At 33.7% G+C, this 11,775-nt stretch overlaps 1 protein-coding gene across 1 annotated transcript in view; it reads right to left on the minus strand.

Moving 5' to 3' along the window:
* LOC105824691 (ATP-binding cassette sub-family A member 10-like) overlaps positions 1–11,775 on the minus strand; it is a 132,571-nt gene that overhangs the window by 54,198 nt on the left and 66,598 nt on the right. Inside the window, 9 exon segments of the mRNA XM_012662225.1 lie at positions 2,512–2,649; positions 3,270–3,403; positions 4,285–4,451; positions 6,392–6,596; positions 7,654–7,773; positions 8,504–8,643; positions 9,942–10,032; positions 11,185–11,323; positions 11,559–11,678. Coding sequence (XP_012517679.1) covers positions 2,512–2,649; positions 3,270–3,403; positions 4,285–4,451; positions 6,392–6,596; positions 7,654–7,773; positions 8,504–8,643; positions 9,942–10,032; positions 11,185–11,323; positions 11,559–11,678 — 1,254 coding nt within the window.

Raw genomic sequence — 11,775 nt, forward strand, 5'->3', positions numbered from 1 at the left:
GATGCCCATTGTTACCACTTCTATTCAACGTAGTGCTAGAAGTCCTGGCCAGACCAATCAAGCAAGAGAATAATATTAAGGGTATCCAAATCAGGAAAGAAGAGGTCAAACTATCACTCTTTGCTGATGATATGATCTTATTATCTAGAAAACCCCAAAGATTCCACCAAGAGTCTCCTGGAATTGATAAATTTAGCAAAGTCTCAGGATACAAAATCAATCTACATAAATCAGTAGCATTTCTATATGCTAGTAACAGTCAAGCGAAAAATCAAATCAAAGATTCAGTACCATTCACAATAGCTACAAAGAAAATAAAATACTTAAGAATATACTTTACCAAGGAAATGAAAGATCTCTACAAGGAGAACTACAAAACTCTAAGGAAAGAAATCACATAGGATACAAACAAATGGATAAACACATCATGCTCGTGATTAGGTAGAATTGACATTGTTAAAATGTTCATGCTACTCAAATTGATTTACAAATTCAATGCAATCTCCACCAAATTCCAAAGTCTTACTTCTCAGATCTAGAAAAAATAATTCTACACCTTGTTTGGAACCAGAAAAAAGTCTGAATAGCCAAAGCAATCTTAAGCAAAAACAACAACTTAGGAAGAATCACATTACCAGACTTCAAACTATTCTACAAGGATATAGTAACTAAAAAAGCATTGTATGGGTAGAAAAATAGAGACATAGACCAATGGAACAGAGAATCCAGATATAAAATCATCTACATACAATCAACTGATTTTTGACAAAGCAGACAACAGTGTACACTGGGGAAAAGAAGCCCTACTCAATAAATGGTGCTGGGAGAATTGGATAGCCAGAATTGGATAAAAGAAGCCCTTCTCAATAAATGGTGCTGGGAGAATTGGATAGCCAGAATTGGATAGTCCTGTTTTGCAGAAGAATGAAACAGGATCCCTACTTTTCACCCCTCACAAAAATTAATTCAAGATGGATAAAAGACTTAGATCTTAGGTATGAAACCATAAGAATTCTAGAGAAAAATGTAGGAAAAACTCTTCTAGATATTGGCCTATGCAAAGAATTTATGACTAAGACCCCAAGGGCAATCATGGCAACAACAAAATTAATAAATGGGATTTGATTAAACTAAAAAGCCTCTGCATCGCTAAAGAAACAATCAACAGAGTAAACAGACAACCTACAGAGTGGGAGAAAATATTTGAAAGCTACACATCCAATGAAGGACTAATAACCAGAATTTACAAAGAACTCAAGCAAATGAGTGCAATAAATACAAACAACCCTATTAAAAAGTGGGCAAAGGATATGAATACAAGCTTCTCAAAAGAAGACAAATGGCCAGTAAACATGAAAAAATGTTCAATGTCACTAGTCATCAGGGAAATACAAATCAAAACCACAATGAGATATCATCTTAGCCCAGTTAAGAATGACATTTATTAAAAGTCCAAAAACAATAGATACTGGTTTGGATGCAGAGAGAAAGGAATGCTTATACACTGTTGATGGGACTGCAAATTAGTACAACCTCTATGGAAAATAGTACAGAGATTTCTCAAAGAACTAAAAGTAGACCTACCACTCAATCCAGCAATCCCATTATTGGGTATTTACCCAAAGGAAAAAAAGACTTCTCAAGAAAAAGACACCCACATTCAAATATTTATTGCAGCACAATTCACAACTGCAAAGATATGGAATCAACCCAAGTGCTCATGAATTCATGATTAAATTAATAAAATGTGGTATGTGTATACCATATATAGTAAACGGCCATAAAAAAAGATGAATTAATACCTGTTGCAACAATCTGGATGGAATGGAGACCATTATCCTAAGTGAAGTATCTCAATAATGGAAAAACAAACACTACCTGTACTCACTATTAAATTGGAACTAACTGATGGGCACAAATGTGTACAGAGGGAAGTAAAACTCACTGAAAATAACCAGGGAGAAGGGGAAAGATAAAAACCTACCTAATGGGTACTATGAACACTATTTGAGTGATGGGCTCACCTTTAGCTGGGACTCAAGCATTACAAAAGTGATCCATGTAACCTAAAACATTAGCACCCCCTTAATATTTTGAAATTAAAAAAAAGAGTAAGTAATAGCAAACATGTCTTGAATGTTTACTCTCCCCCTTATAAGAATGTAAGCTTCATGGGGGTGGGATTTTTGTCTATTCTATTTACATAGTATCCACAGCACCTAGGAGTACCAGGACACAGTAGACATTCAAGAAGTATTTGTTGAATGAATGAAAAATTATATGCCAGGTTGTATTCCAGGTACTCAGTAAACTCATTTAATCTTCACATTAATTCAATAAACTAGGTACTATCATATTTCCCATTTTATAGATGAGGACACAAAGGCAAGAAGCAGCTAAGAAACTTGCTAAGTGGCAGATACAAGATTCGAACTCAGGTGGTGGCTCTAGAATCCTCGGCCGTTATCCCTCTGCCATACTGCCTCTTATATAAGTCAGTATTATACTCACATGAGGAAATACATTTCTTTCTGTTTGGATAAGGTCCATAGAGTTAAAAAGTCCAAGAAGGGCATTGCTAACAATTCCCATAAGAACAGGAAAACAATTCATTTTCTTGGTATTACATGCAACTGAAAAGCTGTAATCCTTTAAAAAAAAGTACACAAACATAAGTTCTAAATTCTTGGAGTAAATATATTTATTGCATATTCTGTATATTAGCAGAGTAGAATTAGGGTGAGAAGGAGACTATAAATTTTTCTTTGACACTTCTGTCTTTTCTGAATTGGTACAAGAATAAATTATTTTTGTAATTCGAGTGACTTGTTTTGTAAATAAAATGAATTAACATTCACTAACATGGAAAGATGTCAAAGATTGACATTTTATGTGTGGAGAAAGTTGCAGGACACCTCCACTATTATTCCAGTTTAGAAAATGTATTTTTAAGTTTTCAAATATTAGATCATTTTATATATAGTAAGTTTGTGTTTTATAAAGGAAAAGAGTATAGAAGACATTTATCAAACTATGAAAAGTAATATAAAATGGAAAAATGAAGGAAATTATGGGGAGAATTTTACCTTCATATTATATACGTTAGTGATGTTTGAGTTTTTCTATTAAACATACATTGCTTTTATAACAAATAAATCACTGACAAAAAATGACCCTAAATGGTTCAGTAGCCTTTCTATAGTTTCAAGTATTAGAATGTGGAAAAAAAAAGAAATTCAAGATAAAACAGTGCACGAAGGCAAACATACCTTCTGGTCACCAGACACTATGATGGCTCCATTGTATGAAGGATCATCTGAGCCATTTCTATTGCTAAAGTCATCTATTTCCAAAACTATATCCTGATGCATCAGTGAATGTATGAGGTCTTCAATATTTGATCCTATGGGAGTTGACAGAAGAAGGCAACAAGAAATAAAAAAAACAAGGAAATAAAAGTCAAAGCCATAAAATAATAATGATTTCTAATCATGTTAAGGAAAACCCAGAATAGCATGGTAAACAGCCTCACTCTTTAAGAGTATAACGATATTCATTCTGATGCTAGGACATTGAAATCCAGTCCACCAACTTCAGTGTAACAACAGACTCCTTAAAAAATATATTCATTTATCTTCTAGTTCTCACAAGGTTAAAGAGAGTTTATTCCTTATAATTAAGATTGTGATTCTCACAGAAATAAAACTTTTTATTAGTGACTTTGAAAAACTTGGCAGAACCCTGTAATATTTGTAATAATAATTCATACAAAATGCACCTCATGACCCAGGTTTGTTCCAGTGATGCAAATCAATCCTAACCTGCTCTATATATCTCACAAGGTTAAAGAGAGTTTATTCCTTAGAATTAAGATTGTGATTCTCACAGAAATAAAACTTTTTATTAGTGACTTTGAAAAACTTGGCAGAACCCTGTAATATGTGTAATAATAATTCATACAAAATGCACCTCATGACCCAGGTTTGTTCCAGTGATGCAAATCAATCCTAACCTGCTCTATATATCTCACTAACCTTGCAATGATATTTACAGTACTAGCAACCCATTCAAAACATCTTCATAAAATTAAGTGAACTTGACATTTGCCATTGTGTCCATTATTTTCTTTGAAAATAAACCCATTAATTTACTTAATTTGAAAATGAAGCAAGCTGGACACACACCATTTTTTCCCATTTTCTCTCAGGTTTTTGCTTTCTAAAGATCCGTGATGATAATCTTTGATAATAAAAATTAACACTAAATTTAAGCCCTATTTCTCACCTGTATTATTAATGATTAATAGGCTGGTAAGAGAAGGCTTTGGGAGTTGTTTGAGAGACAGGAAATACATACTGGGTGAAAGCTCCCAACGAGGAATGTGATGACCTACTCCATACATTACCTTCTCTATAATACTGGGGATAAAAGCAACTCCAAGGATCAGTGATCTAAGTAAAAGAAAATTAAAACAAAAGTCTGAAAAAATTTTGCTCTGATTATTTAAGTCACAAACATGTTACATAAATGCTAACTATGGAAATTCAATATACATGTATGGTGTTTAGTTAGATAAAATGAAATATACAGTGAGATTAATCTGAAAATGGGCTCAACATTTTGCATAATTTGTATCATGATGCAAGATGTTCAAGGGTAACACAGCATCAGGAGAAAAGGTGGGATCCAGGTGCCTTCCTCTGTGGGCATGCTGGCTTAATAAAACAACATGAAATATGGTTTTATAGGATACCAGGGGCCCAAACTGTTTGCCTGGGTAGTTTTGAAGGGAAAAAGCTCTATTTTACACTGTGGACTCAAGCTCGCAATGTGCACAAAAGTAAAATTTTAACTTTCATCAGCTGTTATTTTACATATATTTTAATTTTAGTGAAACTAAATGTAATATTTAATACACTACTTTTAGATCCTAGAACTCATTCTACCGACTCAAACTGCAAGTGAAATGCTTCCAAGCAATTTTTCTGCTTCTTTAATAAGCATGTGAGTCTACTCTTTGCAATGACGACTTTCCCATCAGATCTCAGACTCTTTCTCCCTATCAGCCTCGTATTTCACAGGAAAAAAAAAAATGGAGTCCATTGAATAGAAACTCCTTCATCTTATCACCACCAAAAGAAAAAATTCATGAGTTACTCATCCTCTTTCATTTTAATTTCTTTTTATTCTTCAGAGACAGTGCCTTGCTCTGTCACTCAGGCTGGAGTGCAGTGGGACAATCATAGTAGCTCAATGCAGCCTCAAACTTTGGGGCTCAAGTGATCTTCCCACCTTAGCCTTCAGAGTAGCTGGGACTACAGTTATGCACCCCCATGCCTGGCTAATTTTTATTTTATATAGAGATGGGGTCTTGCTATATTGCCCAGGCTGGTCTAAAACTCCTGGCCTCAAGCAATCCTCTTGTCTCTACCTCCCAAAGTGCTAAGATTATAGGCATATGCCATCACACCTGGCCCAATCTTATTCTTTCCTTCTGTTGAAATATTAACAGATGGTAGGTCTTTACTCCTATCAAAAGTCAGTCCTTGTCAATATTGCTCTGAATCCAATCCTCTCTACCCTCCATAAGCCTTTATTCAGTTAGTTCACTGTCCTTCATATTTAATTAATTTCATTCCACTGGCTCATTACCATCATCACTGAAGAATGTTCTCGTATCTCACATTCATTATAAAATGAACTTTCCTCCTGACTTCACATCCCCTTTCAGCTTCCATTCTTTCTACTTCCCTCCCTAAGCCAGCACCAGTAAGAGTTATCTACTATCTGATCTCCTCCTGATAAAACTTTTAATGACTTCCTTCCTGCTAAATCCCATAGATGCTTTCTGTTCTAAACTGTTATCCTCCCCTTACTTTCTAATTCCCCCATATTTTCTAATCTTGGCTCAAATGTAACCATTTCAATGAGAACAACACTAACCAATCTGTTTAGAAATGTAATGCACCACAACTCCCTCCATTCCGCACCCCCTTTCTACTCCATTTTAATAGCCTGCCACATAATTTATTTATTTTTCTATTAATTATTTTCACCTCTTACCCCCAACCAGAGGTAAACATCAGAAGGGCAGGGATCTGTGCCTTTTGCATAAACTAATATAATCAAAGGTCCTAGAACAATGCCTAATACATAGCAGGCTTTAATAAAGACATAATGAACCCATAATATATTGATGAGGTGATTATTTAATTGGTGCTTTTCTCCACCACAAGATAATAAGTTTAAAGCCTTGTCAATTTTGTTCACTACAGTAGGACAGCTCAAAAATATGTTAAACAAATGAATAAATTAACAGACTTATTTTCTTAACATTTGACCCTTTTTTTTGTATATTGACTAAAGAGATTTAAAGTAGTCTGATACTCACAAGGACAAAAGAGTTTTCCTCTCATGTCTTAACTTTAAGAAGCGAAGCCTTGCTATGGCACAGACCTGTCTTCTCCAGAGAGTTCCATTCCTGACAGCCTTTCTCATTTCAGGAAGAGAACAAAGAGCCTGTTGCACTTCAGACTCATTTCCAGTATCTCTTGTCACTTTTATTTTCTCTTGTTTCCCAATGCCAAAATTTACAACTGTGTAAGAAACCATTATAATAAACTATGTTATATGCACTTTCTTTCAGAAGCTTTGAAAATGATGTTAGGATATTTGAGACAACACTTCTAACAAATTAAGCTACTGATATCCACAATCAAACTCTTTATATTCAAAATCTTTCCTTCAAACAAATATAATGAATTCAATTCCAATAAGTGGGTAATTTTTGAAGATGATTGAGGCTTCCTGAAAAGCATTTATTTTTTTATACCAATAGCAGCAGCTCTTTACTAAGCGATATTTTGGCAGAGCAAGTTTTATGCAAAAGCACAAGGATAAATTTATGCAGCTGAGTTTCTAAAAGGTCTCTTCTGTCATTTGGAATCTCCCCCACAGGATTAGTTTATCACTGATGATTGACATCCCTGTCCCTAGTTCAAGATACTGTGCTTTTAAACAATGGAAAGTCCATGGAAAGATTGACTGTTTGAGTCCCACTTACACCACACATTAGCTGTACAGTTTTAGCTAAGCACTCAACTTCTCAAAATAACAGTTTAACACCTGCAGCATGCAGTTATTATATTACGGAAATTAAAAACATTATAATCCAAGGACTGAGGACAATGGTTGGCACGTAGCATCCTCCTAAATTCTTTTAATTATTATTATTACAAAGTAAACTAAGGGAAGATAACATCTTATTTTATTATTTGTTAATAATACATTAAATAGAATTAATGTATTTACTAATTAAGAGCACATTTTTATAAGCAATGGCAAGTAAGAGACAAAGCCAAAATTCATGACACGAGCAGAGAGCTTTTGACGATAAAGAAATGGTCATTGCAAAGAAATATGCCTGTCACTGACATGAGAAGTAGACAGGTGTCAGAAAGTAATCTGCCTAGCACCAAGACTGATTATGTTAGATATAAAATAATTATAATACGTTTAAAAGTGAACAATGCTATTTTGTAACTACTATATATACCCTAAGCAGAAATACAGATGAAATCTTCAAATATGAATTAGTACATGGCCATTTTCTCTTTCTTTTTAAAATTTTCTACTATACACACATTTTTATACCTGGTTCATCAATTGTTGATTTGCCTTCCAGGTTCAAGAATACTTCTTTCAGAGTTGTCATGGAAATACCATAATTCATTATGCCCTGGTCAGAACACTTATCAAGGTCACTATAAAGATCTAAAAAGCAGATAGCAACAAATTAAAATTGCTAATGAGTACCTTAAAATACTATTAATAATTTCTAAATATTACTCAAAATAGGTAAGTTTACAAATATTTTCTTATTAAAGCATCACGATAATCCAAGAAAAGCTTTTCCATAAGATATCCTCTTGTCATTCAAATCAATTATATTATTTTATATCTCCATTTTGTTTCATAAACTTTAAAATTTCTTGTATACTATGGACATGTGTATGCTTGTGTAAGATGTATCTGTATGTATATCTGAAGATTTATTAGGTATGAGTAAATTGTATTTTCTCCTCTGTATTTCCTAACTTTTCTATAGTGACCATATTATGTTTATAATTAAAATTATAATTTGTACAAAGATTGTATTGAACTGCTTATATGTGTTTTAAAAGATAACATTTAATCTGTATCTCTAACAGAAATTAAAACTCTGTTTTCACAGAAGAAAGATATTTCAAAGCTTCATTGAATGCTGACAAAGAAAGCACATCTGGGCTTTTCAGTGAACTACATTTATGGAAATTTAGTTGCTCTAACATTAAAACCATGTCTCTAGTAACACAAGTCATCATATTGGAAATGGGAGGCAGAGTACTTAAGAATAAATATTTTCATTTGTACAAGCTTTAAAACTCAACTCAAAACAACAGAAAATGCAATCGCCATAATCATGGACCCTTAGCTATATTTTAGGTGATCATAAGTAAATTACCTGGAAATTTGTTTGTTCTTTCCAAAGGCAAACTATACACAAGTTTTTCTTCACTTTCTGCTATTAACTTGGCATCAGGAACGTGCTGTTTAATAAGGGATGTGATTCTCTCTGTATCACACATTTCATTCCTGTGTAAACTAACATTTCAAAAGAAGCATAAGTCTTTTGAATTCTTCTCTATCACCAACACTCATGAAAAGACAGTATTTGATTAAATAGCTTGCATATGTATCTAACAAATCCTGCTTAACTCTAGTAATCAGCTCCTGCAAATCAGACACTCCATTTCAATTAATAGCCTATTTTGCATTATTTTAAATGGAAAAAAATATAGTACAAGTCAACATCAAACCTGCATCCAATTTCCTAAAATGTAAAAAAAAGCATAGTGAAATTTCACTATGTATATGTACTGAAGTTTTATATGCATAAAACTACATATATATCTCAAACTATTATGATTATATGTGTGTGTGATATATACAGGTGTATACATGTAAAACAATCGTGATAGGTAGGATGTACAATATATTAAACGTTGCTTCTGAATCACTGGAAAATGAATAAGATTTTTAATAAACAGTTGCTTTCTATGCAGTAGATAGTCTCTCTTAATGTCAACAACTTCTATTTGCAGATCCTGTTTGGGAATATTAAGTGCTTTCTAAAATGCCCCATGTGATATTCTGCCATTCTATCAAGTAAATTTGGAATACAACTTCAGACTTTTAGGGCAAACTGTTTTGTTAAAAATGATCAATGATCTATGTACAAATTATTATGTGACCGTAAAAAATTAAATTTAATTTAAACAATAATCAATGGCTGGCTGGGCGTGGTGGCTCACACCTGTAATCCTAGCACTCTGGGAGGCCGAGGCGGGCGGATTGTTTGAGCTCAGGAGTTTGAGACCAGCCTGAGCAAGAGTGAGACCCCGTCTCTACTAAAAATAGAAAGAAATTAATTGGACAACTAAAAATATATAGAAAAAAATTAGCCAGGCATGGTGGTGCATGCCTGTAATCCCAGCTACTCAGGAGGCTGAGGCTGTAGGATCACTTGAGCCCAGGAGTGTGAAGTTGCTGTGAGCTAGGATGACGCCACAGCACTCACCCTAGCCTGGGCAAAAGAGTGAGACTCTGTCTCAAAAAAAAAAAAAAAAAAATAATCAGTGGCTTAGTGAGGACACAAAATAATTTTTTCCAATACAAATATTGGCTAAAAAATGTTGTATTGAAAGGTATACAAGCTTTTAAAAATTAACATGTTTAAAACCAAGAAAAATGTTAATCAGGGAGAAATTTTGTGCTGTTTATTGTAAAACAATTTCCACCAAAAATTAAGTTGACTTTCTCGTATCTTTAAAGGATTACATAAAATATCACCCACCTGTTTATACCCTCATATTAAAATAACTACACACAAAATATATTACCTTAAATTATATCCGATACCCCATTTTCGCTTCAGAAACAAAGATGATCCTGCACATTTCAACTTCCCATTAAACAGAAACACTTTCCTATCTGAGCAGAAAGGAAGACAGAACAAATTATAAGAGGAGTAATTCCTTACATGGTATATTCTCTACTCTGGATATCAATATGCTGAATGAATTTTTCAATGTGAACACACCTGTGAAGTCATTGAGCCCCTGGGTACAGTATCACCTCTAACCCCCATGCCTATTGTGAAGCAGGACTCAGAACTTCACTGCACCCCCCACAGCTAATCCAATGCCATAAAACATTTCAAGGATGGCCCAATTCTTCATCCTTTATCCTCCCTTTATCCACATACTGCCATGAGAATACAATTGGGCTAGTGTGTTTAAGAAAAAAATATACCTAGAGTGGGGCTAAGTCACCTAACTCACCATTGCCAACAGCCACTTGATCCCCAGACATATGAGTAAACCCAATTGAGATCTGAAAATCTCCCCATGTGAGTCCATTCTAAATTACCAACTCTCAAACTCATGTACTAAATAAATGCTTATTGATTTAAGGCACTGACTTTGGGGAAGTTTTGTTACACAGCATTATTGAAGCAAAAGATAACTGATACAAGAAATAAAGTTTATTGTATCTCAGAATTCATGGAGGAACTAAAAAGAGTATTTATTACATTGCATACCACACAGCAAAATACTCTCCCTTTTCACTGAGTTCCTTTCTGGCTTTATTTATTTATTTTTTTTCAACTCTTCCTTTACCCACTCTCCTGGCTCACTGAAACTATTCTTCATCACTTGCCATTATTTCCTGAGCAAAAATATTTTGTTCTATCTCTAATTCTCTAGTTTTGCATCTTCATACTCAACACCTCATTGAGTGAATAAAGGATCTTCCTAAGTTGGCAAGAAATGATCATAAATTTAAAAATAATTTTCCCAGCTAAATTTTTTGATGTATGAAAAGTAATATAGGAGTTTCCAATTTTTATAAATATACTTCTTATTAACATAGACAGTGAAGAAAGTTATAGACAAGAAGATACATAAAATATGGGTCCAAGAATTCATTGGGAGATCAGAATTCCTCTGAGGCAAAGGGCATTTTTGGAAGCCAGTCAAATGGATTTCGAACAAGATTCTCTGCTTTTAAAAACAAGCTATAGAGACTATCTCTTATGATAATTCTTTAATAACTAGTTAAAACAAAGAAACCAAGAATCACCAGCCAAGATGTCAGCTTCATCTATGAACTGGGTACTGACAAGGATAACACGGTCTACTTTACGCTCTTTCAGGAGGTTCCAAACTCGATGCCTTGAAAAGGGATCCAATCCAGCAGTTGGTTCATCCAATAATAAAACCTACAGAGGAGGAAATGTATGAAAGCATCTTCCACTTCATAGTGAGGTTCTTCAAAAAGTAGCATGGAAACCAATATGATTTCTAGATTCAAATATAGTCCTCTACTGGATCCCTAACAGGTTTGCATGGTTAAGTTTTCTCTCACATTTGGTAATTACAGTATAGGTTAAACTTTAATAATTGTTTTATACCCTTCAATCCAAATTAATCTTAAAAATATATATTTTCTCTCACCTGAGGATCTCCTAAAATGGCAATCCCAAATGTTAGTTTTCTCTTTTGCCCACCACTTAATTTTTTAGCAATAACATCTTGAATGTTTTGCATGTCTAATTCCATTATAATTCTTTTTACCTATTTAAAAAAAAATCTATGTTAATGATGGAAAATATTTTATTTTTAAGCAGTTTTTACTGCCTAACAATCAGGAGAAATTCATTCTAGAACTTCA

Source organism: Propithecus coquereli, unplaced genomic scaffold (assembly GCF_000956105.1).
Source record: "Propithecus coquereli isolate 6110/MARCELLA unplaced genomic scaffold, Pcoq_1.0 Scaffold76, whole genome shotgun sequence".
Taxonomy (NCBI): Eukaryota; Metazoa; Chordata; class Mammalia; order Primates; family Indriidae; genus Propithecus; species Propithecus coquereli.